Below are 18,009 nucleotides of genomic sequence, written 5' to 3' on the forward strand. Positions count from 1 at the left end.
AGGTAACTCTTTTTATATAACAATTTTATGAATTTTTGACTCAAAAATTTAAAGTTTTCTCAGGGTTGCACCACATAATTTGAACAAAATGTGCCTTTTCATAAAAATATCAAAATAATATCAGATCATTTTTTAAAAGACAGTTTTGAGGGTCTAAAGTTGTTCGCCCGGTTTTATGTTAAGTAAATGGCTACATGTTGGTTACATCACAACTTTGATTTGGTGGACAAAAGCATTTTAAATATGAACAATATTTTAAAACATAATTCTTTCACTTCTTATTATTTTAAGAAATAATAATAAAAGGGCAGTGGTGGCTCAGTGGTTGAGGCTCAGGGTTACTGACCAGAAGGTCGGGGGTTCAAGCCCCAGCACCACCAAGATGCCACTGTTGGGCCCTTGAGCAAGGCACTTAACTCCAGTTGCTCCGGGGGGATTGTCCCTGTAATAACTGCACTGTAAGTCGCTTTGGATAAAAGCGTCTGCCAAATGCATAAATGTAAATGTAAAAGATGTCATGCCAACCTTTTTTCTTCATGAATTTCAGCTTTTTTTTTTTTACTGTCTCCAGGCACCACATGACATTTTTTAATTTAAGCCCTAGAATAAATATCATTATGGCGTTAAACTCAGAAATGGAAAATATGCTCATCATAGAAGATGTGTATTCAAGTAATTGGTTTGAGTGAATTGCATTTTTTATTTATTTTTTGTAATGTAATGTCGTAGATCTGGACAAAAATTAGCATCATTTCATCATTGACGCTTAGGACACATGGTCATAATATGCACCTGTTACCCTCTGTTATTGTATTTTATGATGAACCTTGTGAAAAGAATCCACATTATGATCATGAAAAGGTTTTTTTCTAGATAATTCGCCCACTGTCACAGACACACATTTTATCTGCTCCAATAACTGAGTATAAAGGAAGTTTGGTCTGTTTCTATGAAGGATGCTTAAACAGTGCTGCAGTGCTGCCTATCTGTACCTACTGTTGCTGGTCATAGATTCAGGGATATAGTATGGGATAAAATTTCCAGCTTTATATCAGGATTTTGTAGTCATTAGTGTATGAGTGTGTGTGTGAATGGGACACAGTGTAACCACTAAGGTTAAAAAAGGCGCTATATATGTGCAGACCATTTAATTCTGTTGAACATACATAAAAGCTGCTTATTGTGATATTTAGTTAATGTTATATTGTAAATAGGTGGAACGTGAACAAACATAAAAAAAAAACTCAGTGTAAACCATGTCCTGTTTTAACAGGAGGATAAAAATATTGTTAATATTTGACTGTTTACATTTGTTAAATGCAGTCATCCACAGATGGGTAGAAATGACAAAAACATTTAAAACAAATATGGCTATATACAAAAATCTGTTAAATAATGATACTAAATTACTAGAAATTAACATGAGGTCTGAGTATAAACACTATTCAGCCATCTGGGATAATGTTCCTTTAACATTGTGCACATTACCAAAGAAAATAATTAAGAGAATTAATATTCACCAAAAACGACCAATAATTGACTCACACTTATGATGTTCCAAACCCATTTGACTTTCTTTCTTGCATGAAGACATATACAGAAGATGTTAGACAAAATATTACTGGGCACTGACAGCCTCAGTCACAATGCACTTTTATTGAATGGAAAATTATACAATGGTGAACAGAAACTGTGGGTAACATTCTGCTTGACATCACCTTTTATGTTCCATGGAAAGTCATACAGGTTTAGAACAACATAAGAGTGGCTAAATGATAGAGTTAAATTTTTTGGGTGAACTATACCTTTAAAATATAACATTAGTAACTACTACTAACTATAAGACCATCATGGTGCACATTTATGCCTCTATGTTTGCTCAAGATTTTAACTTTAATGCTTAAATATAAAAATTTGATTAACATTTGATACTGTTCTGTAATAACAATGTACCTTCATTTGTATATTTCAGCATATCACATGGATTCAATATCTACAAATGAATGGCTTTATTCACAATGCCAAAGATGCAAAGAACATTTCAAATTAAAGAAAGATCGTCTCTGCACAACTCTGCACTTGGAGGTCTCCGGTCTGCAAAACTATGATAGTTAAAGGGATAGTTCGAACAAACATTATGTTCTAATTTACCATTTATTCACCCTCATGATGTTCCAAACACATATGACTTTCTTCCGTGTAAGACAAAAGATTTTTGGTAGAATGTTAGACTGACAGTCTCAGTGACCATTGACTTTCAAATCTGGAAAAAAAGATGCAATGAAAATGAATGGTGACTGAGGCTACCATTCCGCCTAACATCTTCTTTTACAGCTTCTTTTTTTTGTTCCATGTATAAAAGAAAGTCATACAGGTTTCAAACAACATGAGGCTGAGTAAATGATGATAGGATTTTCATTTTTGAGGTGAACTACACCTTTAAGATACAATTGTTTAAGGATCCAGGTGCATTTCATTAAAAGATGTTTAGGGATCCACACATAAAGCCTATTACTGTAAATAGCCACATTTACATACACAAAATCTACTCTAACTCAGTGGTTAGCACTGTCGCCTCACAGCAAGAATGTCCTGTGTTTGAGTCCCGGCTCAACTAGAGCCTTTCTGTGAGGAGTTTGCATGTTCTCCCCGTGATTGCATGGGTTTCCTCCGGGTGCTCCAGTTTCCCCCACAAGTCTAAAAACATGCAGATAAAAATGGCATAAAACTTGTGCCAATTCAAATATATATATATGCAGAATATCACAAAGTGGACCCAGAACCTATGTGGGACAAAGCTAGGTGTCAAATCAGTACTGCAGTTTAAAGATTGTTCCACGGACAAAACATTGATAAAACATCTGTCCAAGAACATTCATTATAAAAAAAAAAAACTCCAGAAAACATGAGTTGTGGAAAATCAGATGTGATCTAAGGAGCTTTATACCATTTGTGCCATTGAAGAGACTGCAGGTTATGTCTATCTTTTACAGCCTCATTGTCATTCCCATTAAAAATGATAAAAAATCAAAGATGGCACTAGCGTAAATAAGGTATATGATCATCAATAACATCATAATATTATCACCACCACCACCACAATACTTTGTAAAAACACTTTAATTAAAAAAGGTCCGATTTTGCTCGTTTCTTTCTTACATTTCAAACTTTACAACAATTTCACAATGTCATAAATAGTCTTGCATAGACTGAGTACATAACTTTATAATGGTTATTGAAAAACAGCACCAAAACATCTACATGACACTCACATGTAAAAAGACTGACTTATTGCACAAAGAACTTTTGTTTAGTCAGCAGAACATTAATAACATCCACAGTGCTTTAAAGAGACTTTGTGTATGCACTGATTGTCAGGAAATAAATGATGAAAGGCTCATTTAAAATTATTATTAGCTTGATGCAACACCTTGTTATAAAAAAATCATATCAATCCAGTAAAGATGGCTTCAACAATGAATACAGGCTACTTAAAAAAAAAAAATTATTATTATTATACTAATAATTGTATTATACTAATACAAAATTGTGGCACATTTGGGAGAAGCAGCATTTAAGGAATCAGCTGACAATGTTAACATTTTACAGTTCCAGTTAGGTAAGGATTTCTAAAGAAGTACTTAGAACTGCATGACCAAGGAAAACATTATTATTTCTGACATGGTGTGAATATTCCCACACTTAATGCTTGGTAGGGTAAATGATGGATGTCCACTCCTCAATACCCAGTCCTGGCATGATGCCTCTCATGAATATGAGGGGGGAAATTTGCTTTAGCACTGTCTGACCTTAACTTGTCTTGACCCTACATCCAACGTTGGCCACGGAGCGCAGATATCTTTAGTATTATTTGGTAAGCTGGCTTTAGGAATTTGCTTTCACAAGTGATGTGTGAAGTTTGAGTGTGTCTGTATTATGATAGATTAGCGCTGATCCGGATCCACTGGAGCCCTTGTCTGGTATACTGGACGATATGGGTCATGCTGCTATGCAGAGTCAAGGGTCCAGTCAGTGTGTTTAGATAGTTAAAAAATTCTGGTGAGAGAAAAAAAGAATGCATTTGCCTGATGCACATAGTATTTGTGAGTATAATAATCATTTCAAAGCAAATTTGACAAATTGCTTGGTGTGCACTAATAAAAAACTTGTCTCCCCAAACTTGATGAATGGAACCTTCTTGTGGTGGAATAGTGTCCAATTTTTTCTCAGGTAAAATGAAACATTGTAGGAATAGTTCACCCAAAAAAAGAAAATTCTCTTTTGATTTACTAATGATTTATAAAGATTTGTCAAGATTTATAGTGAAAAAGGTTTTGGTCTTTTCTCACTATAAACTGATTGGATCACTTCAGAAGACATGGGTTAAAACAGTCATATGGATTTCTTTTTTGCTGCCTTTATGTGCTTTTGGAGCTTCAACCTTTTGGACACCATTCACTTGGCATGGTATGGACCTACAGAGCCGAAATATTCTTCTGAAAATATTTGTTTGTGATCAAAAGAAGAAAGAAATTCATACACATCTTGGATGCCATGAGGGTGAGTAAATCATGAGAGAATTTTCATTTTTGTGTGAACTATCCCTTTAACATTACATAATTTATATCATACTGAGAGAAAGAGGACATTCCAGAACTATTATAATGGGGCCCTGAGGAGATGAAGGAGAGGCACACAGTTTTCCCACACAGCATTGCATCTCCTCCTCTGAAACCCTGAGCACTCACCCTTATTTTCCTTGGCAAGGGTATCAGCCACCTCCCAGTACTCATAACTGTACAGTACACTGTTGGTGATATTGAGGTGGTTTGCTGCCATCTGGTGGATACGCTGGGGAATGCTGATGCCATTGCTCGGTGAGCTGCCTGTGTGAGATCCCATTATGTTGGCAGAGCAAATAGAGGCAGTAGGTACAGCACCCCTGTAGAAGCACAAATACAGATGTATTGACACTAAAACGCAACATAATTTCACTCACACAGTGCCTGTGTGTTAAAGATCCACACATAATTAAATCTTACTTTCCAGCATCGTTCCAGGGAGGGGGTTTGTGAGGTGCTTTTGGAGAACTCTGTAAAAATAGAAGGAATATATACATCTTTAAACAGGACAGATTTGTTCTTTTAACACACTGTATTGGCATGGTATTGGTTGCCTTTTGTGCAAGAGTCATCAAAATGTACTGAAAATACAGTGGACAAACGTGTCTGTGGCAAAACTTATTCTCAGGACTGAGAGAAAAATATTTATATAAATTATAAAGGCTGATAAAATGCTTTCTGTCTGAATAGTCTATTGTAATACTTATCTGTGATACTTGCACAATATTGCATGCAATCTTAGAGTTCAGAGGACAAGCTCAACACCCAGTCGTCCTGATGCATTAATAACCAAACTAATGCTTCCATGGTGATGACCTCTGATTTGTGTATTGAATCTTGATTATAAAACTTTATCTCCCTTGTCCACATGCTCAAACACACACACACATACCTTAAAGAAGTCTAGCAGGACTTTAGAGTATTTCAGAGCATGATCCTTCTTAAGTCTGAACATTTGCCAATAAAGGAGAGCAAGACAGCGGAAACTGAAATCCAGAAACAAAATGTGTCTTTTGTAAACAGACTTTGACTTGATCAAAATGCAGAAAATATTCAAAATAAAAGTTATAGATCTTAGCAGTGTTGTATTTACCATAGTACCGCCAGCTGCTTGTCCTCCTGACTGGCTCCAGGGCCTGCGTGACTCTTCAGTCTCATAGCGTATCTAACCAACACAGAGAACATTAAAATCAATACAGTGGGTCTCAGATGGACAGAGAGTGAAAGGAGGGAAAAAAGAGACAAAACTCTTACACACCGTATGAGCTCCACAGTTTCAGCATACATGGTGTAGGGGGACTTGGACTCTAGTGGTCCCTCTTCCATGGCTTTACCACACTCCATAAAGGACAAAGCAGCATCCACATAATTCACAGCTTTACCTAACTTATCCACCTGAGAAAAAGCAGGAACAGAAGGGCAAAAGAGCATAATAGAGCATTGGATGCAACAGATATTGTAAAGAGGAAATACAGTTTATATGTACAGTGGCTTTAAAAAGTATACTTTGGTCACTTAACTCACACAAAATGCAGAATGTCATTGCATTCGATAGTAAAATATCAAACCAAGTGACATCTGCAAACTAATTATGCTAGAGATTTTCTCAGAACTAACTTTGTTAACCAACTGATCTCAAGCTCATTTTGGTGGATTTATGAAGTCAGTTCCCCACAGCTTCACACAGGTGGTATCCTAACACAGTAACCAAAGGTATAGTTAATTACATTAAGCAATATATTCGGTCAAACAACGTCAATATAAATGATGACAAGTATGCAATGCATCCCTTGCTCTGTTAGTTGACGAGATTAGACGTGCTTTCAGAGGTATTGGCGCAAATACTTATTTCTCAGGAAAACAACAAATTGCGCGTTGCGCTACTTCATTACTGTAACATACAATACACCCACAGATAGCGCAAACAATCCCACCCACTTGCCAAGATTTTACTATAGCCCCAGGAACAGTCCTCGCCCGAGCCCTGAATATGGTCCATGCCTCTTTCCAGGAATTAGCTTTGTGTCAAGCCCAATGTCAAGTGTGTGCACAAGTCCAGGAGACATCCGAAAATTGGATAAGATGAACATTCGTTGCATTTAGCGATGCACAAATCGCAGTCACGAAAATGGAGCACACTGTATTGATTGTTTTACAATAATAAAAGAGCTTCTTTTGGCAAAATGTTTCGCTAGAAAAGTGTGATTGTACTATATATTTTTTAAATAAAATCCACTTGGTTTGATATTTTGTTGTATTACACAAAAACAATTTAAGTACAGCTTAAATGTCCAGTTTTTGGGGATCACTGAATACATGTTTGGCTATGCAAGTGGTTGGATCTTCAAATCTAAAAACAAAACCATCTCTCTGAAAGTCTTTGTCTAGTGGCAATATGAAATGTGTAAGGTGTGTGTAATAATGCTGTAATACCATTGCATCTGCTCGATGTTTCAACCTCTTGGCCTCATGCATGTAGTACTCAGCATGATGAGAGCTAGTAAGGGGAAGGAAGGAGAGATAAAGTGAGACTCCTGGGAAGGTATTCAATATAAAGATCTGAACAAAAAAGAGGCATTAACAGACATGAACTCACACATCACTGATAGGCACAGTTCCTCTGTTATGAAGAGGAAGGTTTGGGGGAGGAACTCGTGAGCCAGAGAGAGGCTGTGGGTGTCCTGATACCCTCACATACTCCACCTCTACCTTGGGGAGCATCTTCTGGACCTGTAACGGCAATGATAAATTCATGCATATAACAATAAAAGGATTTGAGTAAATATAAGTGTTACCAAAGGCATTCGTAAAATGAAATCAGTCATGAACAAGCCGTGTCTTTCGGATAGTGGGGTTATTTATGAAAAAGCCAAGCATGACAGACTCTCACGAGAGTGTAATGAATAAGCAAGAGTCTTGGTAATAAACTAATATGAATTAATTGCTAATTAATTAGACATCTTTCTGTTTGTCTTTTCTAAACCTCGCCATCTTAAAGGGGTCATGACATGCCTTTATTAATTATAATAATAGTTTTGTTATTACATTTTTTTGCGGATTTAGTCCCATAAAGAGAGGCATAGATCTAGTAGGGTCGGAGACGAATAATCAAGCAAAAGCTTATGCGCCCCACCTCTGGAAAATCCTCCTCCTTTCTTATCGCGGCCAGGGCATGACAGAACAATAGTGGGGAAAGAGGGCAACCCTGCCTGGTGCCCCTATCCAGAGTAAAATCATCTGAAATTAATCCATAAAATAAAAGTATTTCAAACCCATATATTTCTAAAATCTTAAAAAGATAGTCCCATTCCTTTTTGGTGTCAAGTGTGATGGCAGCGACCAGAGTCTGATCATTTTTACATCTAGCTGGATCAGGAAAATTGGACAGTAACTTTTACACTCGCTTGGATCTTTGTCCTTTTTAAGAATCAGACTGATCCGGGCTTGTGTCATGCTTAGCGGAAGCTTTCCATTCAATTTAGGGAGTTCTAATGGTTCAACAATTTTCTAATATCTTCATCATAAGATGAAGATGTGGAACTATTCAAATCAAGATAGAACTCTTTAAAGACATTATTAATATCAAATTTTCACCACCAGAAGATTTCATAGAGGGATTGGTAGAAAAAGACTCTCTCTACTTTATATATCTAGCCAAAAGCTTCCCTGCTTTGTCCCCCAACTCAAAGTATGACTGTCTTGTCCTGAATAATCAAAACTTCACTTTCTGCTACAAAAAAGTATTATATCTGTATTTCAATCGGGTCAATTCTCTGAGGCCATCAGACGACATTTGGCACTTCAGCACTTTCTCTACACTTTTAATATTCCCTTCCAACTCTGCGAGTTCTCGTGCTTTGGATTTTTTGGTAAATGAGGCATACTGTACGATCGGACCACTAAGAACCGCCTTAAGCACCTCCCAAGCCACGCCCACAGAAGATACTGAGAACCAGTTGGTCTCCATATAACATTGATTTCAATCTTTAACATTTGTTGGAAATCAGGATTTTGCAAAAGGGATAAATTGAAGCACAAACTTTATGATTTCTTTTTCTCCGTATGTGGCAACATCTTTAAGTTCACCAAGGCGTGATCTGAGACTAAGATGTTTCCAAATGAGCAATCCACACAGATGAAATGAGGGATGAAGATACAAAAACAATCTATTCTATAATAGATATTATGGACTGATGAGTTCAAAAGGTTAAAAAGTCACCAAATATCTGCAAGACCAAGATTTTGCACATCCTGTGAAGCGTCAGTGTTGTTCAAGGGGGCTTACACACTTTTGCTTCACTATGATCAAGGACGGAGTCCATCAAAAGATTAAAGTTCCCTCCCAATATTATATAATGAGGGGTGCCAACGGCTTGCAACATCCCTTCAAGATCAATAAAAAAGCCCTGATCATCAGCGTTAGGTGCATAAATATTAGACAAAACCAAAATTTGCCCCTGAATTTCTGCTAAACAATAATGACTCTTCCTAATTTATCTTTAATCCATTTAAGAAATTTTAATTATAGATGTTTACTTATCAATGTAATGACTGCCCTGTTCTTACTTTCTTGAAGAAACACTATATCACATTTCTTACACTTAAATAAATAACCTTCCTTCTTATTATGGGGTGTCCCAACCCATTCACATTCCATGTGGAATCCACTAATATTAACATTTGACATTTTGATATAATAGAAAAAATAAATTGTTTGCCAAAAACAAGATTATACAGACCACATTCCAACATAAGTGCAACAAACAAACCCTGAACTCCCCCTGAACCAAACAAACCCAAATGCACGCTGTGGTGCGCATTAACCCCGCGAACCACAGCGCCATCCAGCGTCAATCCCTCTAAACTCAAAAGGCCCTACGAGAGCCCCAGCGACAACTTTGCAGACTCAGGAAGAGCCTGTCTAGAAATTTCACCATATCTCTGCTTTCTTCATGCTCAGGAATTCCAACAATCCGTATGTTATTTCTTCGGCTCCTACTTTCAAGATCTTCCAGTTTTTTCAAAATGTTTTCCACGTCTATTTTTCCGTGAGTGGATTAGCGGATAATTCTCTTTCTGATGACTCCAGATAATTGATCCATTTCTCAACATCTGCCACTCTTGTAACCAACTCAGAGAATTTTGTTTCCATCACCTTAATCGATCAACGTATTACAACGAGATCCTCCAAGTCAACAACAACATTTGTCAGCATCACAGACATGTTGGACTTCTTTTTTCCAAATCGAGTCCCCGGTCAACAGGCCCATCAGAGATTTTATCTTGAACACGTAAGTGTCTTTCAATGTCTCCAGAGCCCGAGGATTTTGACTTCTTTGCCATGTTACCTCAAAGAACAAATATGTAACTGGGTGTCACTGGATTATAACATGAAAATAATAAAAAAAAAACTAGCAAAGTGCGCAGAGCTCAACGCTCACACATCTGCTCCTCGCATGGCATCACGTCAAGTCAAGTCAAGTCAAGTCAATTTTATTTGTATAGCTCCTTTCACAACACACATCGTTTCAAAGCAGCTTTACAGAAGATCATTAACAGACAATAAAACTGTAATATCTATAATGTCGATGAATCATCATTGTGTAATTAGATAAAATACGATTGTTAATCGTGTTTAACATTTTTATAATAATTGTATTAATAACCCCAGTGAGCAAGCTGAAAGCGACTGTGGCAAGGAACACAAAACTCCATAAGATGTTGATTAATGAAGAAAAATAACCTTGGGAGAAACCAGACTCACTGTGTGGGCCAGTTCCCCTCTGGCTAACATAATGAATATAATGTAAATATTACTTATGTATAGTACAAGTCATGGTTTAAAATTATTAAACTAAGTAAGTGTTAAGGGTCAGTGTTTAAACATCGATTTGCGTGATCCTTTAATTATTTTCAATTACAGTGGTGGCCAAAGATATTGGCACCCTTGGTAAATATGAGAAAAATAAGGCTGGTAAATATGAGAAAAGAACAATATATCCTTATTGTTTATCCTTTTGGTCTTTCATTCAAAATATTCACAAAAATCTATCCTTAAATATATATCAAACAATTCCAAACACAACACAAATTATATATAAAACACACAAAACATTTTTGTCAAATATATGTGTGGCACAATTATTGGCCCCATTTTATTCAATATTTTGTCCAACCTCCCTTTGCCAAGATAACAGCTCTCAGTCTTCTTCTATAATGCCTAACGAGGTTGGAGGACACATGGTAAGTGATCTGAGATTATTCCTTCATACAGAATCTCTCCAGATCCTTTAAATTCATATGTCCATATTGGTGGACTCTCCTCTTCAGTTCACCACACAGGTTTCCTATGGGGTTCATGTCAAGGGACTGGGATGGCTATGGCAGAACCTTGATTTTGTGGTCAGTGATCTATTTTTGTGTTGATATTGATGTGTGTTTTGGATCTTTGTCCTGCTGGAACCACAGCACATATTAAGCTTGATGGCTGAGGCAGTCAGGTTTTATAATCTTTTTTCTGTTGGTATTTGATGATATACCATGATTGCCATGTATCCGAACAAGATGTCCAGAACCTTTGGCAGAAAAACAGCCCCACAACATTAAAGATCCACCACCATTTTTAACTGTGGGCATGAGGTACTTTCCATATAGCTATCTCTCTGTGTGTCAAACTCATCTTTGGTGTTTCCTGCCAAAAAGCTCTATTTTTGTTTCATCTGTCCATAGAACCCGATCCCATGTGAAGTTCCAGTAGTGTCAGGCAAACTGAAGATGCTTGTGTTTGTTGTTGGATGAGAGCAGAGGCTTTTTTCTTGAAACCCTCCCAAACAACTTGTTGTGAAGTACAGTAGGTGATGTCTGATTGTAGTTTTGGAGACTTTCTGACACCAAGACACAGCTAGTTTCTGCAATTCTCCAGCTATGATCCTTGGAAAATTTTGGGCTATTTGAACCATCCTCCTCACTGTGCTTGGAGACAATATCGACACACATTTTCTTTCAGGACAATTTATAACATCTCCAGTTGATTGGGACTTCTTAATTATTTCCATGATATTGGAAATGGGTATTTTAAATGCTTTAGCCATTTTCTTATAGCCACTTCCCATTTTGTGAAACTCAACAACCTTTTGAGTTGAGAAAGAAAGAAGGAAAGAAAGAAAAATCAAATATTCATTTTTGTGTGCTGTGTTATTTTACATACCTGTGTTTTCTGTCCTGTAACATCTCTGTCTTTTTCTGTGAGTGTGTGGTACTTCTCTGCATGCTGGGTATTCACTGAGGACTTCGAAAGCTCCAATAAGTCAGATGGAGGAGACAATGGGGACACTGGCCTCTTGGTGTAAAAGCAATCTTCCTGATATCTGCATACACGGCAATAAAAAGATCATAATACACAGGGCCATACTGTAAACATCATCTTACAGTCCAGTGGACAAGAATAAAAGCACTGAATTGACATTTTCATGTTTATATTTTTGTTACTGTAACCACAGGACTTTTTCCCTCCATAATGGCAATAATGTACCATTGTAGCATTGTAGAATAGCAAGATTTTAATGGTGGTAATTGATTGTGGATAACTGTTAATGTGTTATTATATATTGAAAGTACATGTTCTGAATTTCTGAATCAATTAAATCTTCCACATTGAAAAAAGCAAAGACATGACAAAAAGTTAATAGAATTTTTCCAAAACTGTGTGCACTAAGAGAAAGCAATGAAGTGCAAAAAAGTTCAGTGTGGCAAACAAATACATTTTTAATGTGTAAATATACCCATTTTGTTTGTTGTCAGAGCTGGTTTCCTCAGTCACTCTACTCATTGCCACAGGGAGCTTGTCTGTATGAGAGTGAGTTCTCTTAGTCTCTCTTTGAGCCTCTCCATTCTCAGCCTAATACAGCAAAACACCAAAATCTTTCATGCATGCACGTACACACACACACATATACATATATATATATATATATATATATATATATATATATATACAGTGAGGAAAATAAGTATTTGAACACCCTGCTATTTTGCAAGTTCTCCCACTTGGAAATCATGGAGGGGTCTGAAATTGTCATCGTAGGTGCATGTCCACTGTGAGAGACATAATCTAAAAAAAAAAACAGAAATCACAATATATGATTTTTTAACTATTTATTTGTATGATACAGCTGCAAATAAGTATTTGAACACCTGTCTATCATCTAGAATTCTGACCCTCAAAGACCTGTTAGTCTGCCTTTAAAATGTCCACCTCCACTCCATTTATTATCCTAAATTAGATGCACCTGTTTAGCTGCATAAAGACACCTGTCCACCCCATACAATCAGTAAGAATCCAACTACTAACATGGCCAAGACCAAAGAGCTGTCCAAAGACACTAGAGACAAAATTGTACACCTCCACAAGGCTGGAAAGGGCTACGGGGAAATTGCCAAGCAGCTTGGTGAAAAAAGGTCCACTGTTGGAGCAATCATTAGAAAATGGAAGAAGCTAAACATGACTGTCAATCTCCCTCGGACTGGGGCTCCATGCAAGATCTCACCTCGTGGGGTCTCAATGATCCTAAGAAAGGTGAGAAATCAGCCCAGAACTACACGGGAGGAGCTGGTCAATGACCTGAAAAGAGCTGGGACCACCGCTTCCAAGGTTACTGTTGGTAATACACGAAGACGTCATGGTTTGAAATCATGCATGGCACGGAAGGTTCCCCTGCTTAAACCAGCACATGTCAAGGCCCGTCTTAAGTTTGCCAATGACCATTTGGATGATCCAGAGGAGTCATGGGAGAAAGTCATGTGGTCAGATGAGACCAAAATATAACTTTTTGGTCATAATTCCACTAACCGTGTTTGGAGGAAGAAGAATGATGAGTACCATCCCAAGAACACCATCCCTACTGTGAAGCATGGGGGTGGTAGCATCATGCTTTGGGGGTGTTTTTCTGCACATGGGACAGGGCTGACTGCACTGTATTAAGGAGAGGATGACCGGGGCCATGTATTGCGAGATTTTGGGGAACAACCTCCTTCCCTCAGTTAGAGCATTGAAGATGGGTCGAGGAGGGGTCTTCCAACATGACAATGACCCGAAGCACACAGCCAGGATAACCAAGGAGTGGCTCTGTAAGAAGCATATCAAGGTTCTGGCGTGGCCTAGCCAGTCTCCAGACCTAAACCCAATAGAGAATCTTTTGAGGGAGCTCAAACTCCGTGTTTCTCAGCGACAGCCCAGAAACCTGACTGATCTAGAGAAGATCTGTGTGGAGGAGTGGGCCAAAATCCCTCCTGCAGTGTGTGCAAACCTGGTGAAAAACTACAGGAAACGTTTGACCTCTGTAATTGCAAACAAAGGCTACTGTACCAAATATTAACATTGATTTTCTCAGGTGTTCAAATACTTATTTGCAGCTGTATCATACAAATAAATAGTTAAAAAATCATACATTGTGATTTCTGGATTTTTTTTTTAGATTATGTCTCTCACAGTGGACATGCACCTACGATGACAATTTCAGACCCCTCCATGATTTCTAAGTGGGAGAACTTGCAAAATAGCAGGGTGTTCAAATACTTATTTTCCTCACTGTATATATATATATATATATATATATATATATATATATATACACACACAATATATATTTGGTTACATTTAAATTAATAATTCACCCAGAAATAAAAATTCTGTCATTATTTACTCATGTCATGCTGTTGAAAACCCATATGCTGGTAATTTTTCTGTTTAAAAAAAAAGTAGAAATGTCATGCTGCTCTCTTAATACACTTACAGTTCATTATGGGCATGTCTGTCAGCTCCAAAACGTACACAAAAACACCATTGAAGTAGTGCATACAACTCATGCATTGTATTCCAAGTTTTCTAAATACATACGATAGCTTTGAGTAACAAAAACACAGTACATTTTCCCTCAACCAAATATCAAATCTAGTGCACATTTGCAACCAGATTAAAAGAATTGAGCCTTTTGTTCAGTTACTACACACATGAACCAACCCAACGTGGTCACTATGAACTAATGATGTATGGAGTGGTGGTGGCGTAGTGGGTAGTGGGCTAAAGCACTGAACTGGTAAGCAGAAGGTTGTAGGTTTGATCCCCACAGCCACCACCATTGTGTCCTTGAGCAAGGCACTTAACTCCAGGTTGCGCCGGGTTTTTTTTTGCTGTAATAAGGGCCCTGTAAGTCGCTTTTTATAAAAGCGTCTGCCAAATGCATAAATGTAAATGTATGGACAAGAGCTACGTACTGAATTTATTAAAAAATGTCCACCTTTGTATTCTTCTAAAAAAATAAAAGAACGCATACTGTTTTGGAACATCGTGAGGGTGAATAAATAAAGACAGAATTCACATTTTTGTGTGAACTATTCCTTTAAATATTAAATTGTTGAATTAAATATGAAGATGTTTCCTGAATCTGCTCACTTTTCTTTTACTTCTGCCATCTCCCGGCAGTTGCTCAGAGTTGTGCAGATGCCTCATCAATGTCTTTTCTTTTGACTTTCCTGATGACGAAGACAAAGACGAGGACTGTCTCTTTATAATCTCATTTGCATTAGGAACTCTGGCCAGGAGCGAGAGGTCTATCGTCACTACTAGATTTCTCAGGCCTCGATGTGAGACAGTGGGGGAATTTTCAGAACGGCCGAAAGGAACCAGCGTGTAGAGTTTGTGTTTCCGCCGACCTTGTTTATCTGCCTCTGTGATGCCTGAGCTCGGCCTGTGGGGGTGAGCACCTGTACTTCTGCCCTGTTTTTTGTGCCCCCTCTTTTTTTGGTTTGATGTTGAATCTGCAGGGACTTTGGTTATGTTCCAGGGTGGACTAGACTCTGAGTCTGACTCAGAGGAAGATGATGAAGATGAGGATGATGAAGAAGAGGAAGAGGAGGAGTGTTTGGGCTGGATGACAGGAGTAGGAGAGGGTGGAGAGAGTGGAGGAGAAGGGCTAGAGTCTGTCACATGAGGACATGAAGAAATGTCCTCTTTACTCTGCCTTTTCTTCGTCCTTCTCTGCGCCTCAAGGTTGAGTTGGTTGAATTCCACTTGAGGGTGATGCTCGCTGTTTGTATGAGGTCTTTGCTTTGGCTGCACTGCTTGCCATTGAGCTTCCTGCTCCCTCCTCCTTCTCCTTTTCCTCTCTCTTTCCCCTTCCTCGGTTCTCCTATCTTCCTCGTCTTCCTCAGAACCCCGAACCCAGCGTCGCCTTATCAGCTGCTCCTCCGCCAGTCTCCTTTGCTTCTGCTCCTTGCCGGTTGGCACCAGGGTCACTCCCTGGGCCTTGCCTCGGCTGTTGACCTCCCGTTCTCTCTTTCTGGGCTTTGACTCTTTTTGTGAATGCCCAGTTCTGGACTCTGGGACGTTTTCTGGGAGTTTGACCCTAGGCTTCGGGCTGGCACTCGGTCGGAAACTTGGTTTAGAGCTGGATAGCTTGGGATCAGGGAAAGATTTAGACTTCGAGCTGGGGTTGTTGCTGTGAGTGGATTGACCTTTCACGTTGCTTTGGGATGAGTCCCTGGATTTTAATGTTGGACCATGTTCAGCGCTCTTAGAGGTACTGAAATGGGATGAATGCCCCAATTTGGAGGTTGAACTGTGGATTGATGCTCCTGTAGGTTCACTGTTTCTGTGATTATGTTCAATACTATGGTCAGTTGTAGAGTGTCTGGCTTGTTGTTTTGGGCTAAGGCTTGGTCTAAAGTTGAGCTTGGATTGATGCTTTGGAATTGAGTTAGAAGCTTGGTTATACCTTTGCTTGCTTGTGGATTCAGAGCTTTTGGCTTCAGACTTGTGTGTGAGGTCTTTGTTTGACTTTGCTGTTGTGCTGTGTTTGGAATGAAGCTGTTGGGGAGGACCAGGTCTTGAGTCTCTGGATCTAGAGTCTTTGGGTCTAGACTCTTTCCTCTTGACAGTGCTATGGTCCGGAGGCACCCATGGCCTGACTTTGGGACGATGTGCTGGATCAGAGACAACTGTTGGCTGTGCAATATGCCTGGGACTTGCCTGTTGAGGATGCTGAACCTGAGGATATGTACTGCAGGGTTGTCTCTGTACTGGGGTGCATGAGAGATTTGGACTGGGGCTTCTGGGAGGGTTCAGAGGTAAAGGGCTGGGACTACGACTCCTTCTGAGGCTGTCTCCTGGACTTGGGCACACACTTGGCACTGGGCTTGGCACAAAGCTAATTCCTGGACTGGGGCATGGACTATATTCAGGGCTAGGGCAAGGACTGTTCCTGGGGCTATATTCAAATCTTGGACTAGGTACTGGACTTTCGCATGGACTGTAAGCCTGTCTTGATTCAGGGTCTCTTCCCCAGTATCTTCCCGGAGATGGTCCTCTGCCAGATTTTGCACTCAGGCGCTGTCCTCCTCCGGGATCGTGGTCAGTTGAATGAGGCTCTTTAGGTACTTTCTCAAGCCACCGGTCCAACTGCCATTGTGTGGACGGTGGACTCTCCACCTGGAAACAGATACAGAGAAATGAAATTAGTATATGACAGAGAAATTAACATTGAAATAAAAATCTTAAAATTGGTGAAAAATAATCTGAAATTACAATGTCCCTGTTGATTAACACTGAAATAAGCAGTGTAATTTGATAAAATACTGTGAACAATTAATTTCAGAGGAGTCTAAATAACAAAAAATATTTGACTAGATTATGATGATCAGTGAAGTTGATCATGACCTGTGAGGATGACAGTATATAGTATATAGTAAAGCAGTAAAGCCACAGTTACAAGTGTAATAACTATGTTATTAAATATAGTAAATGTATTTCTTATAGTTACATGTATATCTATTACATAACACCTTAAGAAAAGAAAATGTATGTTTGCGGCTGGCAATTTTAACAGTAAAAGTCACATTAAAAACAAAATAGTTGCTGCAGCAATGCAGTTATAGATTAATATTATGTGAATTGCAGAACTTGAAGCCTTTGCAATTCTTGGTCATACTGGTGTAAAGTAAACAATATATTTGTTCAGAAGAATAAACAACCCATATCTGCTTCTATTTACTCAAAAATGTAGTCAGGAGAAACTAATAAATTAGAGAAAAGCTGAAAAGGATAGAATTAATTACAGTAATAAGAAACAAGGCTAGTTATGTAAACAGGCCAGTGTGTCAGTGGGAGAGACAGGAAAAGGAAAAGAGGGGGTGAAAGAGAGAGCAAGAGAGAAAGAGCAAGAGAGAGAGTGAGAGAGAGAGAGACAGAGAGAGAGAGAGATATTCTTAAAAATAAACAAAGTTTAAGATATTTAACAACATAAATAATGCAGACAATACAAAACATTTAAGGTATATCCAATACTTACTTGAAGGCATCCAGTATTTAAGCTCTATGGCAGACTGGGCTTTC

At 38.4% G+C, this 18,009-nt stretch overlaps 1 protein-coding gene across 1 annotated transcript in view; it reads right to left on the reverse strand.

The window, feature by feature from the left end:
• Positions 1–2,003: 2,003 nt before the first annotated feature.
• LOC127658879 (AF4/FMR2 family member 3-like) overlaps positions 2,004–18,009 on the reverse strand; it is a 30,072-nt gene continuing 14,066 nt past the window's right edge. Inside the window, exons 8-18 of the mRNA XM_052148418.1 lie at positions 15,073–17,106; positions 12,404–12,519; positions 11,830–11,989; positions 7,219–7,352; positions 7,056–7,119; positions 5,881–6,017; positions 5,716–5,787; positions 5,515–5,608; positions 5,043–5,092; positions 4,749–4,942; positions 2,004–4,056 (exon numbers count right to left, since the gene is read on the reverse strand). Coding sequence (XP_052004378.1) covers positions 3,935–4,056; positions 4,749–4,942; positions 5,043–5,092; positions 5,515–5,608; positions 5,716–5,787; positions 5,881–6,017; positions 7,056–7,119; positions 7,219–7,352; positions 11,830–11,989; positions 12,404–12,519; positions 15,073–17,106 — 3,177 coding nt within the window. The 3' untranslated portion in view covers positions 2,004–3,934. The remainder of the gene's footprint in view (positions 4,057–4,748; positions 4,943–5,042; positions 5,093–5,514; positions 5,609–5,715; positions 5,788–5,880; positions 6,018–7,055; positions 7,120–7,218; positions 7,353–11,829; positions 11,990–12,403; positions 12,520–15,072; positions 17,107–18,009) is intronic.

Source organism: Xyrauchen texanus, chromosome 18 (genome assembly GCF_025860055.1).
Source record: "Xyrauchen texanus isolate HMW12.3.18 chromosome 18, RBS_HiC_50CHRs, whole genome shotgun sequence".
NCBI lineage: Eukaryota > Metazoa > Chordata > Actinopteri > Cypriniformes > Catostomidae > Xyrauchen > Xyrauchen texanus.